Genomic DNA, 27,258 nt, shown 5'->3' with positions numbered 1-27,258 from the left:
TGGTTTGTTCTCACTGGAGCGACGGAGGTTGAGGGGAGACCTGATAGAAGTCTACAAGATTATGAGAGGCATGGGCAGAGTGGATAGTCAGAAGCTTTTTCCCAGGGTGGAAGAGTCAATTACTAAGGGGCACAGATTTAAGGTGCGAGGGGCAAGGTTTAAAGGAGATGTACGAGGCAGATTTTTTACACAGAGGGTGGTGGGTGCCTGGAACTCGTTGCCGGGGGAGGTAGTGGAAGTGGATACGGTAGTGACTTTTAAGGGGCGTCTTGACAAGTACATGAATGGGATGGGAATAGAGGGATATGGTCCCTGGAAGGGTAGGGCTTTTCAGTTAAGTCAGGCAGCATGGTCGGTGCAGGCTTGGAGGGCTGAAGGGCCTGTTCCTGTGTTGTAATTTTCTTTGTTCTCGAAATTTCAGTTTGAGAGCAGGAAATTGTCACTCTCAGTAGTAAAGTAGCTGGATGTGGCCAAAGTACCAGCAGAATAATATCACCTGTGAGACTGTACCACAGCACCTCAAAAATAGACTGAAATGGTAGTTATAAAAATAAGGTTAAAGAGAGAGTAGTAATGCAAGTAGAGTATCAGCTATCAGTATTTTAACTTGAATATTTGCAGCAGGCTGCCTTAACCTGGCTTGAAATTTCACAATCTGGTAACTTTGTACCAAAGCAGCAATTGGCTCATCAAAGATCTTTCTGGACCTTGTTTTTATTTCTGTGCTGTTATTGGATGAAACAGATACTAAAACGTTGCTCAGTTATTTCAAAGTTCTGTTTGTTCACAGAAGCTGGAGGGAGGAAATCCAAAAATGCCATCCAAAGAAGCACAGAGACTGGCATGGCAGTAGAAATGCGACGCATGACGCGACAAGCCAGCCGTGAATCCACTGACGGTAGCATGAACAGCTACAGTTCAGAGGGAAAGTAAGTACACTGCTGGGTAAGCTCCATGAGAACTGAAATCCACAATCATGGATCCTGGGTTATAGGATATAATTATCACTAAAATCTCCAATTTCTGAATAACCGAGGAATATGATTTAACGATATGATAAACCTGGAACGAATGTTACTCTAATGTCAGAGGAAACTTTTAAAAGACAATAATCTGGGACAAAATTAACTGGCATTTGGAAAATAAAAATGGACAATAATGAGTTAGTGTGGACATATTAAAGATGTTTGGCTAACTTGATTGAGTTCTTTGACAAAAGACCCTGGTTAATGGTGCTTTGCAAAGAAAAAATGGCCACATGAGGTTTTTGAATGCAGGGAGTAGTTAGGATCTGTCTGAGTGTGTGGTAAGAGCAGAGTCAATCGGAATTGGATCGTTATCTGAAGAGAAAAACCATGCAGGTCTGTGGGGAAAGGATGGGGAAGTCAGGTGGGTTGCTCCAAAAAGCCGGGACAGACATTGCAGGAAATGTGCTGGAACTATTATAAACAGTCCAATGGCTTTAAGCAACAGTTCATGTGGTTGATGTTTATATGGACTTTCTGAACTCCTTTGATGAAGTACCACGCAATAGACTTAATAAAATAATGAAGCCCAAAGGATTCCTAGGACAGTGAGACAGGATTAGCTCAGGGGCAGATCACAGAGAATAGTACTGGGTGGTTGATCTACAAGCAGGAAGGCAGTATGTACAGTGGTGTTCCCCAGGAGCTGCTTTTAGCACCACTGTTCTTTGTGGAGGAACTGCTTTACAGTAGCAGAAGTATCAGATAGCCATAGAGGACATGTTGAGGTGGTTGGTAAAAGAACTTAGGCCGCACTTGAAATATAGTGTTCAATTCTGGTCGCCACACTACCAGAAGGATGTGGAAGCTTTGGGAAGAGTAAAGAAAAGATTTACCAGATGTTGCCTGGTATGGAGGGCATCAGCCATGAGGAGAGGTTGGAGAAACTTGGTTTGTTCTCACTGGAACGATGGAGGTTGAGGGGTGACCTGATCGAAGTCTACAAGATTATGAGAGGCATGGACAGAGAAGCTTTTTCCCAGGGTGGAAGAGTCAATTACTAGGGGGCACAGGTTTAAGGTGCGAGGGGCAACATTTAAAGGAGATGTGCGAGGCAGATTTTTTACACAGAGGGTGGTGGGTGCCTGGAAATCGTTGCCGGAGGAGGTAGTGGAAACAGATACGATAGTGACTTTTAAGTGACGTCTTGACAAATACATGAACAGGATGGGAATAGAGGGATATGGTCCCCGGAAGGGTTGGGGGTTTTAGTTATGTCGGGTAGCATGGTCATTGCAGGCTTGGAGGGCTGAAGAGCCTGTTCCTGTGCTGTAATTTTCTTTGTTCTTTGTTCAACATCGTTGGTACTAATGGTGTTGATAAACTGAAAAATGAGGCCTTGCATCAAGAATTCATGGAGCTAGGCAGTAGATTAAAAGGCAGGACCTCAAAGGTTGTAATGTGTGGATTGCTTCCTGTGCCATGTGCAAGTAGAGGAGAATTGTGCAGATGAATGTGTGGCTCAAGAGTTGGTACAGGAGGCACTGGGACCATTTCTGCAGAAGGTTCTACAAATGGGATGGTCTGCCTCTGAATCACACTTAAGTTTGCTAGGGCTGTTGGGAGGAGTTTAAACTAGTTTGGCATGGGGAGAGGTCAGATCATTAGTAAAATAAAGACATCATGCAATAGTAAAAGAAAGCAAGTCAGAGTGAGTTCAGCTATATTGAGTGTCAAGAGAGTAAGGCTTGGCTGGATAGTCTTTACTAAATGACTGGTGTGCAAGGGCTACCAAAGTGGATAACCTCATGTTTATCCAAATTATACTGCATCTGCCAATCATTTGCCCGCTCCTTCAACTTGTCTATATCACACTGAAGGATCTCTACATCTTCCTCACAGCTCACCCTCCCACCCAGCTTTGTGTCATCTGCGAATTTGGAGAGATTATATTTAGTTCTCTCAACTAAATCATTAATATATATATAGTGAATTGCTGCTGTCCCAGCACTGATCCCTATGGTACCTCACCAGTCACTGCTTGCCATTTGGAAAATTTACACACTTCAGTGAATTGTCTGCATACTCGCTCCTTTATTTCTCGCTGACTCTTTGAGGGCCTGTTCCTGTGCTGTACTTTTCTTTGTTTGTTCTTTGTTCTAATCAACTCAATCCCTCCTCCTGCCATCCCAGGATTTAGTCTGGTAAACCTTCTCTGCACTCCCTCTGAAGCAAGAACATCCTTCCTCAGATAAGGATTCCTAAACAGCACTCTCAGTAGTGTGGCTGCTCCCTTCATAATCTTAAGTACTACCCACAAGCCTATATATCTATGCAAGAGGGGGATCATGCACAGAGGGGTCACTTGGGGAGAGGGCGGGGGGACTGCAAGGAACTGGGGTATGCAGAGGGGGCTGGTCTATGAAAGGTGGCAGCATGCAGGGGTGTGCCGCGGAGGGGCATGTCGGGGGTCCACAAGAGACTCATCAGAAGGGTTGTGATGCCTCGATGCCAGCGACCCGTGTTGGTGTGAGAGTAGCAATGCCACTAATAATTGGCGGGTGGTCCGATGTCCGTGGGAAGCATGGGAAGAGGTCTCTCAGTTCAGTAGGAGATCAGGGCGCCCTGCGCAATGGCACCCAAGCTTTCTGAAGCCGGCTTCACCGGTGAAATTAGAGGCACAGCCCCCTGCCCTGCTGGCACAAAATTCCCAACTGTCAAAAAAACTGGGAAGATTGCAGTGCTGTGCTTGCCCAAAAGAATGGTGTGGAACTCTCCCGTTTTCAAACTTTTTTGATTGGGAAAATTCCGCCCTGTATGTTCTCAAGAAGCAATTAAATGTCGCACGTAGGGGGAAGGGGATCAAAGGAGATGGGGGAAGACGGGATCAGGCTATTGAGTTGGACGATCAGCCATGATCATAATGAATAGCGGAGCAGGTTTGAAGGGTCGAATGACCTGCTGCTCATATTTTCTATGTTTCTATGTAATAATCCAGTGATTATACTAGAGAATTTCAACTTCCCCAACATAAATTGGGAGAGTCAAAGTGTAAAGAGTTCAGAGGGGGCAGATTTCTTGAAATGTATTCAGGGGCATTTTTTGTATCAATATCTAGAAGGCCCAACAAGGGATGGAAGAGTGCAGGATCTAGTTTTGGGGAACGAAACTGGGCAAGTGTTCAATGTGGCAGTGGGGGAGTATTTTAATGATAGTGACCTCAACACACATGGTACGGCTCAAATTTGTTATGGACAAGGAGATAGCTGGCCTGCAAAAGACAGTTTTGGATTGGGGGAAGGCAGATTTTATTAAATTAAAGCAAGATCTAGCCAAAGTTCCTTGCGGGAAAGTCTATAGTGGAACAGTGGGGGTGCATTCAGAAAGCAAATGAGTGAATACAGGTCCAACATGTTCCTTTTAGGGGGAAATGTAGCACTAATGAGTTCAGGGTACCCTGGACATCTCAGCCAATTCAGGACTGGATAAGGAAGCAGAGAAAGGCTTTTAGCAAGTCCAAAGGGAGCAATTCAGCTGTGGAACTAGAGGAATATAGGAAGTGCAAGAGGGAACTTCAGAAGGCAATTAGAAGAGCAAAAAGGGGGCATGGAAAAGGACTTGCGAAAAAGATTAAGGTGAAAACTAAAATATTCTATAAATACATGAAGGGGAAGAGGTTAACCAGGGAACGAGTAGGGCCCATAGAAACCAAGGGTGCAATCTGTGTGAGAAGCAGGACATTGGAAGGGTGTAAAATGAATACTTCTCATTGGTCTTCACTCACTAAAGGAGAACATAGGTACGGAATTTAGAAAAAGGGACGGTGAGGACCTTGAACAGTTTGACATAGGAAATGAGGAGCTACTGGAGGCTCTGACGTGCTTAAAAATGGACAAATCCCCAGATGAATTGCATCCCAGGGTGCTGTGGGAGATGAGACAGGAAATTGCAGGGATCCGACACACATTTTTATTTCGTCTTCAGCCACAGTGGAAGTGCCAGAGGACTGGAGGATGGCTAATGTGATTCCACTTTTCAGGAAAGGTGATAGGGATGAACCAGGAAATTACAGACCAGTGTGTCTTATGTCAGTGGTAGGGAAACTATTGGAGAAAATTCTGAAGGAGAGAATTAATCTTCACCTTGGAAAGGCAAGGATTGATTAGGAATAGTCAGCATGGTTTTGACAGAGGGAGGTCATGCCTAATAAAATGATCGAGTGTGTGGATGAGGGAAGTTCAGTTGATATAGTTTATATGGATTTCAGCAAAGCCTTTGACAAGATCCCATATGGGCGACTGATTGAGAAGGTTGATGTACATGGAATTCAAAGAAACTTGGTGAGATGAATCCAAAACTGGCTTAGTAATAGGACACAAAAGGTGGTGGTGGAAGGCTGTTCATGTGACTGGAGGCCAGTGTCCAGTGGCACTACAAGGTTCAGTGCTGGGTCCCTTATTGTTTGTTACATACATAAATTATATAGATGATATGAGAAGAATGACGAGTATGTTTGCGGGTGACACCAAGATTGGTAGGGTGGTTAACAGTGAAGAAGAAGGCCATCGGTTACAGGAAGAGATAGATGGGTTGGTCAGATGGGCAGAATAATGGCAGATGGTAGTTAATCTTGATAAGTCTGAGGTGATGCAGTTTGGAAGAAGTAACAAGACCAAGGAGTATTTAATGACACTAGAAGCTCAATGGAACAGATGAGTACATATTCACAGATCCCTGAAGATGGTAGAGCAGGTGAATAGAATAGTTCAGAAGGTTTGCTTTTATCAGTCGTGACAAAGAGTATAAAAACAAAGAGGTAATGTTGAAACTGTATAGAATGTTCCTCAAGCTACAGCTCGAGTACCATGTGCAGTTCTGTTCACTCACTATAGGAAGGATGGGAGGGCACGAGATGGGGACAAAGGAGATTCACCAGGATGTAGCCTGGGTTGGAGCATTTAAGCTATAAATTGAAACTGGCTTGGATTGTTTTCTCTAGAACAGATTATGTATAAGATTCTGAGGGGTATGAACAGGGTGAATAGCAAGCAGCTGTTCCCCTTGGTGAGGAGTCAATCACAATGGGGCATAGTCTAAGGGTAAGGGGCAGGAGATTCAGAGGGGATTTGCGAATTTTGTTTTCACTGAGTGTGATGGGAATCTGGAATGCACTGCCGGGAAAGGTAGTGGAGGCTGGAAATCTTACAACTTTTAAAAAGTATTTTAAAGAGCACTTGAAACATAACATTCAAGGATATGGAACAAGTGCTGGAAGATTGGCAGTAAGAGGAAGAACATACAGTGAGAGGATATGCTAATGTGGGAAGAACAGGGAGTGAGAGTCTGTGATATTGATGGAAGAACAGAGAGGGAGAGCCTGTACTAAGGGGAGAACAACCTGGAGCAGGAGCCTGGGGCGGCACAGCGGTTAGCACTGCTGCTTCACAACTCCAGGGACCTGGGTTCGAATCCCGGCTCGGGTCGCTGTCTGTGTGGAGTTTGCACATTCTCCCCGTGTCTGCGTGGGTTTCCTCCAGGTGCTCCGGTTTCCTCCCACAGTCCAAAGATGTGCGGGCTAGGTTGATTGGCCATTCTAAATTGCCCCTTAGTGTCCCGGGATGCATAGGTTAGAAGGGTTAGTGGGTAAATATGTAGGGATATGTGGATAGGGCCTGGGTGGGATTGTGGTTGGTGCAGACCCGATGAGTCGAATGGCCTCTTTCTGCCCTGTAGGATTCTATGATTCTATGAGCCTGTTCTAATTGATGAAAAACAGGGAGAGAGAGTCTGTAATATTGGGGGAACAAAATTGTGTGACAGCCTGTACTGATGGGGTAAGAACAGGGAATAAAAGTCTACAATAATGGGCAATGAGAATCTGCATGAATAAAGGTAGAGCTGGGTGAGAGAAACTGTAATAATGAAGTAACAACAGGCAGTGAAAGTCTGTACAAATTGGGGAAGAACAGAGAGTGAGACCCTGCACCAATGGAGAAAGAATGGGTTGTGAGTGTCTGTACTAATGGGGGAAGAACAGGGAGTGAGAGTCTGTACAAATGGGGCAAGTACGGGAAATGAGAGCCTGTACTAATGTGGGAAGAACAGGACCGAGCGCCTGTTCTTAATTTGGGTGAGAGTCTGTAATATTGGTGGAAGAACCGGAGAGAGAGAGAGTCTGTACGAATGGAAGGAGAACCCAAAGCAGGAATCTGTTACTAATCAGGGAAGAACAAGGAGAGATAGTCTGTGCTAATAGGGAAAGAACAGATAGATTGTGTATACAAATGGGGGAAGAACAGGCAGGGAGAGAGAGTCTCTAATATTGGGGACAAAATGGTGAGAGAGCCTGTACTAATGGGGTAAGAACAGGGAGTAAAAGTCTACAATAATGGGGAACAAACAGGCAGTGAGAATCTGCATGAATGAAGGTAGAACAGGGTGAGAGAAACTGTAATAATGAAGTAACAAGAGGCAGTGCAAGTCTGTACAAATTGGGGAAAGAATGGGTTGTGAGTGAATCAGGGAAGAACTTGGAGTGAGCATCTACTAATAGGAGAAGAACAGGGGAAAGAGCAGGAAGTACGAGTCTGAATTAATGGGTAGAGAATGGTGAGTGAGAGCCTGTACAAATGGGGGAAGAGCTCGGAGTGATAGCCTGTAGTAATGGGGAAAGAAAAGGCAATGAAACGTTGTACTAATTGAGGAAGGACAGTCAGTGAGGGCCTGTGATAATGGGGGAAGAACAGGGAGGGAGAGCGTGTATGAATGAGGGAAGAACAGGCAGTGAGAGTCTGTACTGATGGAAAAATAACAGGGAGATAGTTTCTACTAATAGGGGAAGAACGCAGAGTGGATGTCTGAGCTAATGGGCAAGGTCAGAGCCTGTACTAATGTGAGAAGAATTTGGATTGTGAGCCTCTACTAATAGGGGAAGCAGGGGCAATGGGAGCCTGTCCTGCTGGGGGAATAGGGGAAGAACAGGAAGTGAGAGTCTGTAGTAATGGGGGGATGATTTAGGACTGTACTAATACAGAAGAACAAGCAGTGAAACTGTGTACTAATGGGGCAAGTACAAGCAGTGAGAGGCCCTAGAAATCAGGGAAGAACTTGGAGTGAGAGCCTGTACTAATTGGAGAAGAACAGGGAATGAATGCCGATAATATTGAGAGATGAAAAGGCAATTTGTGTCTTACTAATGGGGGCATAGCAAGGAGTGAGTATCTGTACTAATAGAAACATAAGAACTAGAAGCAGGAGTAGGCCATTCGGTCCTTTGAGCCTGCTCTGCCATTCATTTTGATCATGGCTGATCATCAAATTGAATATCCTGATCTCCCCCCCGTCCCCCATATCCTTTGATCCCTTTAGCCCTTAGACCTATGTCTAATTTCTTATAAAGTCATAGAGTCCTGCAGCACGGAGACATGCCCTTCAGCCCAAACTGTCCATGCCGACCAAAATGTCCTTCCACACTAACACCATTTCCCTGCACTTGGCCCATATCCTCCATTGTTCCACTGGAGCAAGCAGAGAGGGAGTGATTTGAGGCAGGAGTGCTGGTGAGAGCTTGATTGAATTATTTATTTATTTAATTTGTCAGTTAGTGTGTGGTTTTTTTTTGGCCTTTACTTTTGTAGTAGTATTTTTCTTAAGTTTAAAGTGAAAACCGGAAGTGGGCTGCTAAGGAGTCTGGGAAGAGTTTTTTAAGCGCACGAAGTATACAGCGGGCAGCGTCGGGAGCGGGCTGTGGAGTGTGTGGGAAGCAGAGTGTGAGCTATAAGGCTTTGGCTCACAGGGCTTCGGGGGACAGGGCGAGCAGGGGTGAGATTAATTCATTTTTGCTGTTTCTACCTTGTACTGGCAAGGTATCTAGAGGGGATGGGTGTGCAGGCAGTGCTATGTTCCTCTTGCACTATGTTTGAGGTGAGGGACGACGACAGTGTCCCTGCTGATTACACCTGTGGGAAGTGCACCCATCTGCAGCTCCTCCAACCGTGTTAGGGAACTGGAGCTGGAGTTGGATGAACTTAGGATCATGAGGGACGCAGAGGTGGCCATAGACAGAAGCTTTAGGGATACAGTTACTCCGAGGAATGAAAATAGATGGGTGACGGTGAGAGGGGCTGGGAGGAAGCAGTCAGTGCAGGGATCCCCTGTGGTCGTTCCCCTTAGCAACAAGTATTCCACTTTGGATACGGTTGAGGGGGATGACATACCAGTGGTGAGCCGCAGTGAGAGGATCTCCAGCACTATGTCCGTCTCTGTGGCTCGGGAGGGTAAGGGGGAGAGCGGAAGGGCAATAGTTATTGGGGACTCGTTAGTTAGAGGGATAGATAGGAGGTTCTGTGGCAGCAAAAGAGACTCGAGGATGGTATGTTGCCTACCGGATGCCAAGGTCCGTGACGTCTCGGACCGTGTTTTCCGGATTCTTAAGGGGGAGGGGGAACAGTCACAAGTCGTGACCAACGACATAGGTAAGAGAAGGGATGGGGATTTAAAACAGGAATTTCGGGAGCTGGGCTGGAAGCTGAGAGCCAAGACAAAACATGTGGTCATCTCTGGTACGTTGCTGGTGCCACGTGATAGCGAGTTGAGGAACAGGGAGAGAGTACAGTTAAACATGTGGTTGCAGGGATGGTGTAGGAGGGAGGGTTTCAGATACGTGGATAATTGGAACACATTCTGGGGAAGGTGGGACCTGTACAAACAGGACGGGGTGCACCTGAACCAGAGGGGCACCAATATCCTGGGAGGGAAATTTACTACGACTCTTCAGGGGGGTTTAAACTAATTTGTCAGGGGAGTGGGAAAAGGAGTTGTAGTCCAGAACAAAAAAAAAAAGAAGTCAGTGTTGAGGGTGCTGAGGTATTGGGGAAGGTATCAAGGTCAAGGGTGGGTACCGGTAGACAGGAAGGTGGGTTGAAGTGTGTCTACTTCAATGCAAGGAGCATCCGGAACAAAGTAGATGAACATGGGGCGTGGATTGGTACTTGGGACTACGATGTTGTGGCCATTACGGAGACGTGGGTAGAACAAGGACAGGAATGGTTGTTGGACGTTCCGGGGTATAGATGTTTCAGTAAGTGTAGGAAAGCTGGTAAAAAAGGTGGAGGAGTAGCATTGTTAATCAAGGATAGTTTAACGGCTGCGGAAAGGCACTTCGAGGGGGATCTGCACACTGAGATAATATGGGCTGAGGTTAGAAATGCGAAAGGAGCGGTCACGTTGTTAGGAGTTTACTATAGGCCCCCAAATAGTAATAGAGATGTGGAGGAAGAAATTGCTAAGCAGATTATGGATAGGTGTGGGGGTCACAGGGTAGTTGTCATGGGGGACTTTAACTTTCTAAATATTGATTGGAACCTTTGTAGGTCAAATAGTTTGGATGGGGCAGTTTTTGTGCAGTGTGTGCAGGAGGGTTTCCTGACACAATTTGTGGATAGGCCGACAAGAGGTGAGGCCACATTGGATTTGGTACTGGGAAATGAACCGGGCCAAGTGTTAGATTTGGTTGTGGGAGAGCACTTTGGCGATAGTGACCACAATTTGGTGTCTTTTGTTATTGCAATGGAGAGGGATAGGGCCGTACGGCAGGGCAATTGGGGGAGAGGTAATTATGATGCGATTAGGCAAGAATTAGGGGGCATAAGATGGGAACAGAAGCTGTCAGGGAAAGGCACTAATGAAAAGTGGAACTTTTTCAAGGAACAAATACTGGGTGTCCTTGATAGGTATGTCCCTGTCAGGCAGGGAGGAAATGGCCGAGTGAGGGAACCATGGTTCACGAAAGAGGTGGAATGTCTTGTGAAAAGGAAGAGGGAAGCTTATGTAGGGATGAGGAAACAAGGTTCAGATGGCTCGGTTGAGGGTTACAAGTTATCAAGGAATGAGCTGAAAAAGGGGCTTAGGAGAGCTAGGAGGGGACATGAGAAGTCCTTGGCGGGTCGGATCAAGGAAAACCCCAAGGCTTTTTACTCGTATGTGAGGAATAAAAGAATGACCAGGGTGAGGTTAGGGCCAGTCAAGGACAGTAGTGGGAACTTGTGTATGGAGTCAGTAGAGATAGGCGAGGTGATGAATGAATACTTTTCTTCAGTGTTCACCAAGGAGAGGGGCCATGTTTTTGAGGAAGAGAAGGTGTTACAGGCTAATAGGCTGGAGGAAATAGATGTTCGGAGGGAGGATGTACTGGCAGTTTTGAATAAACTGAAGGTCGATAAGTCCCTGGGCCTGATGAAATATATCCTAGGATTCTTTGGGAGGCAAGGGATGAGATTGCAGAGCCTTTGGCTTTGATCTTTGGGTCCTCACTGTCCACGGGGATGGTGCCAGAGGACTGGAAAGTGACGAATGTTGTTCCTCTGTTTAAGAAATAGAATAGAAATGACCCTGGTAATTATAGACCGGTTAGTCTTACTTCGGTGGTTGGTAAATTGATGGAAAAGGTCCTTAGGGATGGGATTTACGACCATTTAGAAAGATACGGATTAATCCGGGATAGTCAGCACGGATTCGTGAAGGGCAAGTCGTGCCTCACAAAGTTGATAGAATTTTTTGAGGAGGTAACTAAGTGTGTTGATGAAGGTAGGGCAGTTGATGTCATATACATGGATTTTAGTAAGGCGTTTGATAAAGTCCCCCATGGTCGGCTTATGATGAAAGTAAGGAGGTGTGGGATAGAGGGAAAGTTGGCCAATTGGATAGCTAACTGGCTATCCGATCGAAGTAAGAAGTCTCACAACACCAGGTTAAAGTCCAACTCAAAGGTTGGACTTTAACCTGGTGTTGTGAGACTTCTTACTGTGTTTACCCCAGTCCAACGCCGGCATCTCCACATCATATCTGATCGAAGACAGAGGGTGGTGGTGGATGGAAAATTTTCGGACTGGAGGCAGGTTGCTAGCGGAGTGCCACAGGGATCAGTGCTTGGTCCTCTGCTCTTTGTGATTTTTATTAATGACTTAGTGGAGAGGGCTGAAGGGTGGATCAGTAAATTTGCTGATGACACCAAGATTGGTGGATTAGTGGATGAGGTGGAGGGCTGTTGTAGGCTGCAAAGAGACATAGATAGGATGCAAAGCTGGGCTGAAAAATGGCAAATGGAGTTTAACCCTGATAAATGTGAGGTGATTCATTTTGGTAGGACTAATTTAGATGTGGATTACAGGGTCAAAGGTAGGGTTCTGAAGACTGTGGAGGAACAGAGAGATCTTGGGGTCCATATCCACAGATCTCTAAAGGTTGCCACTCAAGTGGATAGAGCTGTGAAGAAGGCCTATAGTGTGTTAGCTTTTATTAACAGGGGGTTGGAGTTTAAGAGCCGTGGGGTTATGCTGCAACTGTACAGGACCTTGGTGAGACCACATTTGGAATATTGTGTGCAGTTCTGGTCACCTCACTATAAGAAGGATGTGGAAGCGCTGGAAAGAGTGCAGAGGAGATTTACCAGGATGCTGCCTGGTTTGGAGGGTAGGTCTTATGAGGAAAGGTTGAGGGAGCTCGGGCTGTTCTCTCTGGAGCGGAGGAGGCTGAGGGGAGACTTAATAGAGGTTTATAAAATGATGAAGGGGATAGGTAGAGTGAACGTTCAAAGACTATTTCCTCGGGTGGATGGAGCTATTACAAGGGGGCATAACTATAGGGTTCATGGTGGGAGATACAGGAAGGATATCAGAGGTAGGTTCTTTACGCAGAGAGTGGTTGGGGTGTGGAATGGACTGCCTGCAGTGATAGTGGAGTCAGACACTTTAGAAACATTTAAGCGGTTATTGGATAGGCACATGGAGCACACCAGGATGATAGGGAGTGGGATAGCTTGATCTTGGTTTCAGATAAAGCTCGGCACAACATCGTGGGCCGAAGGGCCTGTTCTGTGCTGTACTGTTCTATGTTCTATGTAATACTCCAAATTCGGCCTCACCAATACCTTATATAACCTTACCATAACACTCCAACTTTTATACTCGATACTCCGATATATAAAGGCCAATGTACCAAAGGCACTCTTTACGACCCTATCCACCTGTGACGTCACTTTTAGGGAATTCTGTACCTGTATTCCCAGATCCCTCTGTTCAACTGCGCTCTTCAGAGTCCTACCATTTACACTGTACGTTCTACTTTGGTTTGTCCTTCCAATGTGCAATATCTCACTTGTCTGCGTTAAATTCCATTTGCCATTTTTCAGCCCATTTTTCTAGCTGGTCCAAATCCCTCTGCAAGCTTTGAAAACCTTCCTCACTGTCCACTACACCTCCAATCTTTGGATCATCAGCAAACTTGCTGATCCAATTGACCACATTATCATCCAGATCATTGATATAGATGACAAACAACAATGGACCCAACACCGATCCCTGCGGCACACCACTTGTCACAGGCCTCCACTCAGAGAATCAATCCTCCACAACCACTCTCTGGCTTCTTCCATTGAGCCAGTGTCTAATCCAATTTACTACCTCCCTATGTATACCTAGCGACTGAACCTTCCTAACTAACCTCCCATGAGGGACCTTGTCAAAGGCCTTGCTGAAATCCAGGTAGACAACATCCACCGCCTTCCCTTCATCCACTTTCCTGGTAACCTCCTCGAAAAACTCTAATAGATTGGTCAAACATGACCTATCACGCACAAAGCCATGTTGACTCTCCCTAATAAGTCCCTGTCTATCCAAATATTTGTAGATCCTATTCCTTATCACACCTTCCAATAACTTGCCCACCACCGACGTCAAACTTACTGGCCTATAATTTCCCGGATTTCTATTGGAACCTTTTTTAAACAACGGAACAACATGAGCCACCCTCCAATCATCCGGCACCTCCCCCCGTGAATACTGCCATTTTTAATATGTCTGCCAGGGCCCCTGCAAGTTCAACACTAGCTTCCCTCAAGGTCTGTGGGAATACCCTGTCTGGTCCTGGGGATTTATCCACTCTGATTTGCCTCAAGACAGCAAGCACCTCCTCCCCTTTAATCTGTAAAGGTTCCATGACCTCCCTACCTGTTTGCCCTATTTCCGTAGACTCCATGCCCATTTCCTCAGTAAATACGGATGCAAAAAAACCATTTAGTATCTCCCCCATCTCTTTTGGTTCCATACACAGTCTACCACTCTGGTCTTCAAGAGGACCAATTTTATCCCTCACTATCCTTTTGCTCCTAACATACCTATAGAAGCTCTTTAGATTTTCCTTCACTCTGTCTGCCAAAGCAACCTCATGTCTTCTTTTAGCCCTCCTGATTTCCCTCTTGAGTAGCTTCTTGCACTTTTTATACTCCTCGAGCATCTGATCTGTTCCTTGCTGCCTGTACATTTCATACAACTCTCCCTTCCTCTTAATCAGTGTTACAATCTCCCGAGAACCAAGGTTCCTTATTCCTATTTACTTTGCCTTTAATCCTGACAGGAACATACAAACTCTGCACTCTCAAAATTTCTCCTTTGAAGCCCTCCCACTTTCCATTTACATCCTTACCAGAGAACAGCCTGTGCCAATCCACACTTCCCAGATCCCTTCTCATTTCATCAAATTTGGTCTTTTTCCAGTTGAGAACTTCAACCCGAGGACCAGATCTATCCTTATCCATGATCAGGTTGAAACTAATGGCATTATGATCACTGGATCCAAAGTGTTCCCTCACACTCGCATCCATCACCTGCCCTAACTCATTTCCCAATAGGAGATCCAATATCGCATCTTCTGTCGTTGGCACCTCTATATACTGATGTAGAAAATTCTCCTGAACACATTTTACAAACTCTACCCTGTCTAAACCTTTAACAGTATGCAAATCCCAATCTATATGTGGAAAATTAAAACCCCCTACTATCACAACTTTGTGTTTCTTGCAATTGTCAGCTATCTCTCTGCTGATTTGCTCCTCCAATTCTCGCTGACTATTGGGTAGTCTATAATTAATGTGGTCATACCTTTCCTGTTTCTCAGCTCCACCCATAGGGCCTCTGTAGACAAGCTCCCTAATCTATCCTGCCTGAGTACCGCTGTAACATTTTCCCTGACCAACAATGCCACCCCCCCACCTTTTTTCCCTCTGCCTCTATCCCGCCTGAAACATTGGAACCCTGGAACATTGAGCTGCCAGTCCTGCCCCTCTTGTAGCCAAGTTTCACTCATGGCTATAATGTCATATTTCTGTGTGTCTATCCACGCCTTCCCCACAATACTCCTGGCATTGAAATAGACACACCTCAAAAGATTATTTCCACCACACTCAACCCTTCCATTTGTGATTTGTGATATTCTCAGGTATCTGCGGCTCTTGTCTTTCGAGATGGTATTGGTTGTGAGTTTGTAAGAAAGTTTGTGGAAACTTGGTGAATTCCTGCAGTGCATCTTGCAGATGGTGCACATGGCTGCTATTGCATATTGGTGGTGGAGGGATTAAATGCACTTACACTAGCTAGTCCCCCTGACACTAAGAGGCAATTTAGCATGGCCAATCCACCTAACCCGCACATCTTTGGACTGTGGGAGGGAAAATGGAGCACCCGGAAGAAATCCACGTACACACGGGGAGAATGTGCAAACTCCACACAGACAGTGACCCAAGCCAGGAATTGAACTCTGGTCCCTGACGCTGTGAGGCAGCAGTGCTAACCACTGTGCTACTGTGCCACTCTTCAGCCCATTCTCATCTCAGGCCTTTACATCCTTATTCAGATCTACATCACCATTCACTTATTGTATTGACTTCCAGTCCCTTTAAATCCCTGAATCACCTTGAATCTACCTCTGTCACCTCTCTCAGATCTATTCATAACAAGAACAAAGAACAGTACAGCACAGGACAGGCCTTTCGGCCCTCCAAGCTGTGCCGATCACGTTGTCCTATCTAAAATAAAAGTAAAGTTTATTTATTAGTCAAAGTAAGGCTTACATTAACAATGCAATGAAGTTACTGTGAAATTCCCGTAGTCGCCACATTCCGGCACCTGTTCGGGTCAATGCACCTAACCAGTACATCTTTCAGACTATGGGAGGAAACCGGAGCACCTGGAGGAAACACATGCAGACACAGGGGAGAACGTGCAAACTCCACACAGGCAGTGACCCAAGCCAGGAATCGAACCCAGGTGCCTGGCACTGTGAGGCAGCGGTGCTAACCACCGTGCCTCCTGGTATCTAGATCAACCGCTTATATTCTTCTATTCCCCATTTGTTCATGTGCCTATCACAATACGTCTTAAATGTGGCCTCAACCACCTCACTTGGCAATGCATTCCAGACCCATACAACCCTCTGTGTTAGAACCATTGAGGGATGCAGCGCTGCCTGCAGTTGGGCCCCGTGACTTGCCCCAGCCTTGCTCCCCTCGAGTGAACTCATTCCAGGACTTCCCATTATTACCCCCTTGACTGCTTCGGTTTCTTTTGCAAAATCGATTAGTGTACTGTAACAGAATGAAGATGTCTGGATCTAAAACTGCCGGCAAATGAAATAGTTCCATAACCGAAATGGTTGCCCTGTTTCTTGCAATTTTGGGCATTTAAAATTCGCTGACTCATTCAGATGATTACCCTGCACATCTCCACTGAACCTTTCCCCCCTTATCTTGAACTTGTTCCCCCTTGCAATTGTCATTTCTGCCTGAGAAAAAGCTTCCAACTGTTCAACCTATCTATACCTTTCATAATTATACAAACTTCTATCAGGTCGTCTCTCAGCCTCCGTCTTTCCAGGGAGAACAATCCCAGTTTATTCAATCTCTCCTCATAGCTAATACCCTCCATACCAGGCAACATCCTGGTAAACCTTTTCTGCACTCTCTCCAAAGCCTCCATGTCCTTCTGGTAGTGTGGTGACCAGAATTGGACACAGTATTCCAAATGTGGCCTAACCAACATTTTATACAACTGTAACATAATTTGCCAACTTTTATACTCAGTGCCCCATCCGATGAAGGCAAGCATGCCATATGCTTTGTCCACCACCTTTTCCACCTGTGCTGCCATTTTTAAGGATCTATGGACCTGTACTCCTAGATCTCTGTGTGCCTGTGCTCCCGATTGTTCTGCCATTTATTTTATAGCTCCCACCTGAATTGGATCTACCAAAATGCATTGCCTTGCATTTGTCCGGATTAAATTCGATCTGCCATTTCTCCACTCAATTTTCCAGCCTATCTATATCTTGCTGCATTCTCTGACAATCTTCATCACTATCCGCAACTCTGCCAATCTTAGTATCATCTGCAAGCTTGCTAATCAGACCAGCTACATTTTCTTCCAAGTCATTTATATATATTACAAACAGCAGAGGTCCCAGTACTGATCCATGTGGGACACCACGAGTTACAGACCTCCATTCAGAAAACATCCTTCCACCGCTATCCTCTGTCTTCTGTGGCCAAACCAGTTCTGAATCCATCTAGCCCGTTCACCCCTGATCCTGTGCAATTTAATCTTCTGCACCAGTCTGCCATGAGGGACCTTGTCAAATGTCTTACTAAAGCCCACATAGACAACATTCACTGCCCTTCCCTCGTCAATCATTTTTGTCACCTCCTCAAAAAACTCAATTAAATTATTGAGACATGACCTCCCACATACAAAACCATGCTGTCTGTCGCTAACAAGAAATTCTAAGCAGCCATTTACTAGAATATTTCCATCAGCTCTAATTGTCCTGTTGACTGCTTCTGTTTATTCCCTGGGATGAGACTGGGAGTTGACAATCAGTTCAGCGACTTCCTTGATGGCTGGAACCAGCACAACTTGTTGGGAGACAGACATTACCTAACTGTCCAGCTGGATTTTCTGTTCCTATCACTCACACCTCCCTCTTCCTGTCCCTTGCCCCATCTTTCTGACTCTCCATCTCACCTTTTGACCAAGACTTTGATCACCGTACGCTTCTTTTTTCTCTTTTCCTTGCACTTGTCTTGAGTTATTTTTCAACATTAAAGACACAGTTGAATGTAAGCTCCAATGTGGTTTCTGGTGACTTTGGTGTTGAATTCTAACTGGTATCCTCGGGAGAGGTGGGAAGGAAAATTTGAAGGGGAAAAAAGAGAATAACTGACACAATGGAAGGTATCCTGAACTAATGGCCTGCTGTAGTAGGGCTGATTCCAGAGAAGGCAGCTCAGGATATTGGAGAATGTTGCCGATGGTTTTCACCCAGGAAGTTGCAATTTCCCAACTCGTACTTGCTTGTGAGCATTGTCCATGTGTAGAGTGCTCAGTTAATTCTAAGCAGCCATTTACCAGAATATTTCCATCAGCTCTAATTGTCCTGTTATCTGCTTCAGTTTATTCCCTGGGATGAGACTGGGAGCTGACAATCAGTTCAGCGACTTCCTTGATGGGCTGGGACCAGCACAACTTGTTGGGAGACAGACACTAGCAACACCTGCCATGGGTAAGTGAAGAGTTATCAGAATTACATTGAATATCTCTGAAGCCTCTTAGCCAAAATAGAGCACATATGGAAGAGCTAAGTGTTTAATTTAACTCTGCAAGTCTTTCCATGTTTTATTTAATCTTTCTCAGTGATACTATTTTTAATGTTAATTTAGAATGAAAGTTCTTTGTTCTTGTTCATAATTTTTGTATTTAAAATTGAATGTCCTGATAATTGAAGAAGAGGTTAACTCGATGAATATTGCAAAGTTGTCAAATACAGGCTTAGCACAGAGTGAAAGAAACTTCTTCATAATATGGTGTGGTCTCCCTCAGAAACCTTTTACAAAGCAATTTTTCCCAAGTTAAAAAATCCCAGGGCAGGATTTTCTGGCCGTGTGAGTCTCAAGACTGGAAATTCGCAACCTGAGGTGAACGCACCTTTACATGGTCCACCAGGCTTTCTGTGCCACCTGCTACGATTCCCATGGCGGGTGGGATGGGAAAATTCCACCTCTAGTTTTTATCTTTGCCCACCCACACTCAACACAGAATTTAGCAAGAAGTTCTGTGGCATCCATTATGTGCAAAAATTTTAAAATATAGTGGGCATTTCTGGCTAGGTCGGCATTTGCCTTCTTGGGGTGGGCCTGGGTGAGATGCCCTTTGGGAGAGTCAGTGCAGACTGGATGCGCTGAATGTACTGTGGGGATTCTATGGTTCTATCCAACGTCTCTTCGTAGCTGAAACACTCATTTGAATCTCCTTTGCACCCTTTCTAGTGCAGTCACATCCTTGTTGATGAGTGACTCCGGGCAGAATTTGCAGGTGGTACATATAGCTAGTGGAGGGAGTAAATGTTTGTGGATGGGGTGCCAGTCAAGCAAGATGGTGTTGAACTTCTTGAATGTTGCTGGAGCTGCACTCATCCAGGTAAATGACTTGTGCCTTGTGGACTGTGTTTGGGGAGTTAGGATTTCCAGCCTCTGACCTGTTCTTGCAACCACAGTACTTATGTGGCTGGTCCAGTTCAGTTTATGGTTCGTGGTAATCCCAGGATGTTGGTAGCGAGGGATTCAGCGATGGTACTGCCATTGAATGACAAGAAATGATGGTTAGATTCTCTCTTGTTGGAGATGACTATTGCCTGGCATTTGTGTGGTGCAATTGTTACTCGCCACTTGTCAGCCCAAATCTAGATATTGTCCAGGTCTTGCTGCATTTGGACATGGACTGCTTCAGTATCTGAGGAGTCACGAATGATGCTGAACATTGTGCAGTCATCAGCGAACACCCCACTTCTGACCTTATGATGGAAGGAAGGTTATTGATGAAGCAGGCAAAGATGGTTGGGCCTAGGACACTACCCTGAGGAACTCCTACAGTGATGTCCTGAACCTGAGACGATTGACCTCCAACCACCACAACCATCTTCCTTTGTGCCGGGTATGACTCCAACCGGTGGAGAGTTTTTGCCTGATTCCCATTGATTCCAGTTTTTCTAAGGCTCATTGATGCCACACTTGATCAAATGCTACCTTGGTGTCGAGGGCAGTCACTCTCGCCTCACCTCTGGCATTCAGCTATTTTGTCCATATTTGAGCCAAGGCTGTAATGAGATCTGGTGAAATCTAAACTGAGCATCAATACTCAGCAAGTGCTGATAGCGCTGTTGATGCCCCCTTCAAACACTTTGCTCCAATTTATAGAATTGTTACGGCACAGAAAGAGGCCATTTGGCTCATTGCGCATCAGCTCTCTAAATGAGCATCATGATTTTGTGCCATTCCCCTGCCCTTGCCCTGCACCCCTGCACATTGCATAAAATCTTTATTTTTGAACACTAAGGGGATTAATAGATATAGGGAGAAGGTAAGAAGTAGAAGATCAGCCATGATCGTATTGAATGGTGCAACAGGCTTGGGGGACCTATTGGTCTTCTCTTGCTCCTATTCCTTCTCGTATACTGGCTTATAAAAAAGCCAGCAACACTGGGAATAAGACAGAAAAGCAAAATGCTGGAATCACATAGCATCTGTGGACTGTTCAACCATATAGCTTCCTATCAGAATAGGGAAAAGAATCAAAGGTAAGCAAGCGATTTAGTAGAATGAGCAGAAGGAGAATAATACAAGAAGTACCATGTAATAACCTGCTGTAAAAGGAAAACAAACAATGGTGGATCTTTAAATTTAAGAACAGAAAGAAACTCTAAATAAAGTAAAGATGACAACGAACTGGTGCAAAACTAAGGCAGTTTGGGCTGATATGATACCCTACAGAAAATTGGCGATATTGGAGATATTATCAGGTCTGATAAATTAGATAAACTCGCAAAATCTATTGGGGCCTACTTAAAATAGAAAAAAAGTAAGCCAGCAGTAAAAGTTTGCCATATTTTATGAAATGCTTCGGTAATATTCATATAGGCTACATCAAATACATGACCTTCATCAGTTGTGACCTCCTCATAAATATTAAATGATGTTCTCCAGACACAGCCTTTTACAAATCCATCTTTGATTAATCTGTGCCTTTCTAAATGGTAGATTGGAGAAGTTGTAACTTTCTCCTTCAAGAAGAGAAGGTTGAAAGGAGATTTATGTTCAAAATATGAAGGGTCTGGACAGAGGACATAGAGAGGAGCTGTTCCCATTAATAGGAGCATTGAGAACCAGAGGAGAGCTGGAGGCAATATGAGGGAAACCTTTTATGCAGCAAATAATTAATGCACTGCTTCGGAGTGTGATGGAGGGAGATTCAATCATGATTTCAGAAGGGAATTAGATGTAAAAAATATTGTAGGGCTACAAGTTAGGGTAGAGGAATTGGGCCAGCTGAATTACTCTTGCAGTTTCTCTTCTGCTGTACCATCTACAAATCCAGAATTCAATCTGTTCCTGGTTTCTGGTTTCGCTGAAGTACCTTTCCCATATGCGATGTCGGGTTTCCTAGATTTTGTTTATTTTAATTTCAGATTTCTAGCCTTTGCAATATTTTTTTTTTTTTCCAATGTTTTTGATATTTGTTCCACAGGACCAGGCTGAGGAGAAGGCAGTTGGTGTGTTCACTACATTTATTTATTTATTTTAAGTTAAATTTGTGTAAAAAAATCGGAGGTTTTTTTTTAAAAACAGGAAGTGGGCCCAGCAGGAGTCTGGGAAGGTTTTTGGAGGGTTTAAAAGTAGGCCGCACTTTTGAGCGGGCAGCGTCGTTAGCGGGCAGCGTAGTGAGCAGGAGGCAGAGTGAAAGCTGTAGGGCTTTGGCTCACAGGGCTTAGGCAGAAAGGGCGAGCAGGGGTGAGTTAATTCATTTTTTGCTGTTTCTACCTGGTACTGGCAAGGTATCTAGAGGGGATGGGTGTGAAGGCAGTGCAATGTTCCTCTTGCACTATGTTCGAGGTGAGGGACGACGACAGTGTCCCTGCTGATTATACCTGTGAGAAGTGCATCCATCTGCAGCTCCTCCAAAACCGTGTGAGGGAACTGGAGCTGGAGTTGGAGGAACTTAGGATCATTAGGGATGCAGAGATGGCCATAGACAGAAGCTTCAGGGATACAGTTACTCCGCGGAATGAAAATAGATGGGTGACGGTGAGAGGGGCTGGGAAGAAGCAGTCGGTGCAGGGATCCCCTGTGGTCGTTCCCCTTAGCAATAAGTATTCCGCTTTGGATACGGTTGAGGGGGACGACATACCAGTGGTGAGCCGCAGTGAGAGGATCTCCGGCACTGAGTCCGTCCCTGTGGCTCAGGAGGGTAAGGAGGAGAGCGGGAGGGCAATAGTTATTGGGGACTCGTTAGTTAGAGGGATAGATAGGAGGTTCTGTGGCAGCAAAAGAGACTCGAGGATGGTTTGTTGCCTACCGGATGCCAGGGTCCGTGACGTCTCGGACCGTGTTTTCCGGATTCTTAAGGGGGAGGGGAAACAGTCACAAGTCGTGGTACACATTGGTACCAACGACATAGGTAGGAGAGGGGACGGGGATTTAAAACAGGAATTTCGGGAGCTGGGCTGGAAGCTGAGAGCAAAGACAAAACATGTGGTCATCTCTGGTACGCTACCGGTGCCACGTGATAGCGAGTTGAGGAACAGGGAGAGAGTGCACTTAAACATGTGGTTGCAGGGATGGTGCAGGAGGGAGGGTTTCAGAAACGTGGATAATTGGAACACGTTCTGGGGAAGGTGGGACCTCTACAAACAGGACGGGGTGCACCTGAACCAGAGGGGCACCAATATCCTGGGAGGGAAATTTGCTACGGCTCTTCAGGGGGATTTAAACTAATTTGTCAGGGGAGTGGGAAAAGGAGTTGTAGTCCGGAAGTCAGTGTTGAGGGTGGTGAGGTATTGGGGAAGGTATCAAGGTCAAGGGTGGGTACCGGTAGACAGGAAGGTGGGTTGAAGTGTGTCTACTTCAATGCAAGGAGCATCCGGAACAAGGTGGATGAACTTGGGGCGTGGATTGCTACTTGGGACTACGATGTTGTGGCCATTACGGAGACGTGGGTAGAACAAGGACAGGAATGGTTGTTGGACGTTCCGGGGTATAGATGTTTCAGTAAGTGTAGGGAAGCTGGTAAAAGAGGTGGAGGAGTAGCATTGTTAATCAAGGATAGTTTAACGGCTGCGGAAAAGCACTTTGAGGGGGATATGCACACTGAGGTAATATGGGCTGCGGTTAGAAACAGGAAAGGAGCGGTCACGTTGTTGGAGTTTACTATAGGCCCCCAAATAGTAATAGAGATGTGGAGGAAGAAATTGCTAAGCAGATTATGGATACGTGTGGGGGTCACAGGGTAGTTGTCATGGGGGACTTTAACTTTCCAAATATTGATTGGAACCTTTGTAGGTCAAATAGTTTGGATGGGGCACTTTTTGTGCAGTGTGTGCAGGAGGGTTTCCTGACACAATATGTGGATAGGCCGACAAGGGGTGAGGCCACATTGGATTTGGTACTGGGAAATGAACCGGGCCAAGTGTTAGATTTGGTTGTGGGAGAGAACTTTGGAGATAGTGACCACAATTCTGTGTCTTTTGTGATTGCAATGGAGAGGGATAGGGCCGGACGGCAGGGCAAGGCTTACAATTGGGGGAGAGGTAATTATGATGCGATTAGGCAAGAATTAGGGGGCATAAGATAGGAACAGAAACTGTCAGGGAAAGGCACTGATGAAAAGTGGAACTTTTTCAAGGAACAAATACTGGGTGTCCTTGATAGGTATGTCCCTGTCAGGCAGGGAGGAAATGGCCGAGTGAGGGAACCGTGGTTCACAAAAGAGGTGGAATGTCTTGTGAAAAGGAAGAGGGAAGCTTATGTAGGGATGAGGAAACAAGGTTCAGATGGCTCGATTGAGGGTTACAAGTTATCAAGGAATGAGCTGAAAAAGGGGCTGAGGAGAGCTAGGAGGGGACATGAGAAGTCCTTGGCGGGTCGGATCAAGGAAAACCCCAAGGCTTTTTACTCTTATGTGAGGAATAAAAGAATGACCAGGGCCGGTCAAGGACAGTGGTGGGAACTTGTGTATGGAATCAGTAGAGATAGGCGAGGTGATGAATGAATACTTTTCTTCAGTGTTCACCAAGGAGAGGGGCCATGTTTTTCAGGAAGAGAAGGTGTTACAGGCTAATAGGCTGGAGGAAATAGATGTTCGGAGGGAGGATGTCTTGGCAGTTTTGAATAAACTGAAGGTCGATAAGTCCCCTGGGCCTGATGAAATGTATCCTAGGATTCTTTGGGAGGCAAGGGATGAGATTGCAGAGCCTTTGGCTTTGATCTTTGGGTCCTCGCTGTCCACGGGGATGGTGCCAGAGGACTGGAGAGTGGCAAATGTTGTTCCTCTGTTTAAGAAAGGGAATAGAAATGACCCTGGTAATTATAGACCGGTTAGTCTGACTTCGGTGGTTGGTAAATTGATGGAAAAGGTCCTTAGGGATGGGATTTACGACCATTTAGAAAGATGCGGATTAATCCGGGATAGTCAGCACGGATTTGTGAAGGGCAAATCGTGCCTCACAAATTTGATAGAATTTTTTGAGGAGGTAACTAGGTGTGTTGATGAAGGTAGGGCGGTTGATGTCATATACATGGATTTTAGTAAGGCGTTTGATAAGGTCCCCCATGGTCGGCTTATGATGAAAGTAAGGAGGTGTGGGATAGAGGCCGATTGGATAGGTAACTGGCTGTCTGATCGAAGACAGAGGGTGGTGGTGGATGGAAAATTTTCGGACTGGAGGCAGGTTGCTAGCGGAGTGCCGCAGGGATCGGTGCTTGGTCCTCTGCTCTTTGTGATTTTTATTAATGACTTAGAGGAGGGGGCTGAAGGGTGGATCAGTAAATTTGCTGATGACACCAAGATTGGTGGAGTAGTGGATGAGGTGGAGGGCTGTTGTAGGCTGCAAAGAGACATAGATAGGATGCAAAGCTGGGCTGAAAAATGGCAAATGGAGTTTAACCCTGATAAATGTGAGGTGATTCATTTTGGTCGGACAAATTTAAATGTGGATTACAGGGTCAAAGGTAGGGTTCTGAAGACTGTGGAGGAACAGAGAGATCTTGGGGTCCATATCCACAGATCTCTAAAGTTTGCCACTCAAGTGGATAGAGCTGTGAAGAAGGCATATAGTGTGTTAGCTTTTATTAACAGGGGGTTGGAGTTTAAGAGCCGTGGGGTTATGCTGCAACTGTACAGGACCTTGGTGAGACCGCATTTGGAATATTGCGTGCAGTTCTGGTCACCTCACTATAAGAAGGATGTGGAAGCGCTGGAAAGAGTGCAGAGGAGATTTACCAGGATGCTGCCTGGTTTGGAGTGTCGGTCTTATGAGGAAAGGTTGAGGGAGCTGGGGCTGTTCTCTCTCGAGCGGAGGAGATTGAGGGGAGACTTAATAGAGGTTTATAAAATGATGAAGGGGATCGATCGAGTGAACGTTCAAAGACTATTTCCTCGGGTGGATGGAGCTATTACAAGGGGGCATAACTATAGGGTTCATGGTGGGAGATATAGGAAGGATATCAGAGGTAGGTTCTTCACGCAGAGAGTGGTTGGGGTGTGGAATGGACTGCCTGCAGTGATAGTGGAGTCAGACACTTTAGGAACATTTAAGCGGTTATTGGATAGGCACATGGAGCACACCAGGATGGTAGGGAGTGGGATAGCTTGATCTTGGTTTCAGATGAAGGTCGGCACAACATCGTGGGCCGAAGGGCCTGTTCTGTGCTGTACTGTTCTATGTTCTATGATATTTAATTTAATAGGGATTTCTAGTGTTAAGACATTCTTTCAGACATAACTGTTTGGCCTCGAGGTGATGGCATACATCTGTCTCGGGACAGATGTCTGTCACGGTGTATGTCACTCCAGGATTGAACATCATTTATTGTGGCTATAGAGGCCAATTTGTTCAAGGCAGTCCTTTCTGCTGCTGGCACAGATGAATAGCGTAGGTCCGAAGCTGAACTATATTTTTGACAGATGTGGACTCTCTTTTCTGCCATTTGGCCATTTCTTTTATCCTCTGCTTTTTCCATGCCCTTCCTGACTGCTTATCACCAGACACTCCATAAAGCCCCAGCAACTTGAAATCTCACTGACAGACATCTTTGTCATTGTAGACCAAGGTATCCTATTGCTTTTACACAGGCTCACCAGAGGATGTGGCTGTCATCCACTCAGCTCGCATTAGAACAAAGAAAGTTACAGCACAGGAACAGGCCCGCCAAGCCATGCTGCCCAACTGAACTAAAACTCTTCCGAGGACCATAGCCCTCTATTCCCATCGTATTCATGTATTTGTCTGGACGCTCCTTAAAACTCACTGTCCTATCTGCTTCCACTGCCTCTCCCGGCACAAGTTCCAGGTACCCACCATCCTCAGTGTAAAAAAACTTGCCTCGTACATCTCCTTTAAACCTTGCCCTCGCACCTTAAACTTATGCCCCCGAGTCATTGACTCTTCCACCCTGGGAAAAAGCTTCTGATGATCCACTCTGTCTATATCCCTCATAATCTTGTAGACTTCTATCAGGTTGCCCCTCAACCTCTGTCGTTCCAGTGAGAACAAACCAAGTTTCTCCAACCTCTCCTCATAGCTAATACCTTCCATATCAGGCAACATCCTGGTAAATCTTTTATGTATCCTCTGCAAAGCCTCCACATCCTTCTGGTAGTGTGGCGACCAGAATTGATCACTATGTTCCAAGTGCAGCCTAACTAAGTTCCATAAAGCTGCAACATGACTTGCCAATTTTTAAACTCAGTGCCTGGCCGATGAAGGCAAGCATGCTCTTTGCCTTCTTGACTACTTTCTCCACCTGCGTTGCCACTTTCAGTGACTCGTGTACCTGTACATCTGCCTATCAATACTCTTAAGGATTCTGCCATTAACTGTATATTTCACATCTGTATTAGACCTTCCAAAATGCATTACCTCACATTTGTCCGGATTAAACTCCATCTGCCATATCTCCGCCCAAGTCTCCAACCGATCTATACCCTGCTGTATCCTCTGATGATCCTCATCACTATCTACAATTCCACCAACCTGTGTTGTCAGCAAACTTACTAATCAAACCAGTTACATTTTCCTCCAAATCATTTATATACATGACAAATAGCAAAGGTCCCAGCACTGATCCCTGAGGGATGCCACTTGTCACAACCCTCCATTCAGAAACGCACCCTTCCACTGCTACCCTCTGTCTTCTATGACCAAGCCAGTTCTGTTATCCATCTTGCCAGCTCACCTCTAATCCCTTGCGACTTCACCTTCTATACCAGTCTGCCATGAGGAACCAAAGGCCTTGCTGAAGACAACATCCCTCATCAATCGTCTTCATCAGTTCCTCAAAAAACTCAATCAAATTAGTGAGACACGACCTCCCCTTTACAAAACCATGTTGCCTCTCGCTAATATGTCCACTTATTTCCAA

At 45.5% G+C, this 27,258-nt stretch overlaps 1 protein-coding gene across 2 annotated transcripts in view; it reads left to right on the top strand.

Annotated features, from left to right (window-relative positions):
* The window catches only part of LOC144493794 (regulating synaptic membrane exocytosis protein 1-like), a 259,737-nt gene that overhangs the window by 176,357 nt on the left and 56,122 nt on the right, over positions 1-27,258 (top strand). Inside the window, exons 4-5 of one of the 2 annotated variants that reach the window (XM_078213289.1) lie at positions 791-929; positions 18,241-18,350. In XM_078213289.1, the coding sequence (XP_078069415.1) occupies positions 791-929; positions 18,241-18,350 (249 nt within the window). The remainder of the gene's footprint in view (positions 1-790; positions 930-18,240; positions 18,351-27,258) is intronic. The other variant, XM_078213291.1, reaches the window with a different exon arrangement.

Source organism: Mustelus asterias, chromosome 5 (assembly GCF_964213995.1).
Source record: "Mustelus asterias chromosome 5, sMusAst1.hap1.1, whole genome shotgun sequence".
Lineage (NCBI taxonomy): Eukaryota > Metazoa > Chordata > Chondrichthyes > Carcharhiniformes > Triakidae > Mustelus > Mustelus asterias.
Note: the sequence above shows the minus strand (reverse complement) of the source record. Positions and strands in the feature narration are given on the sequence as shown.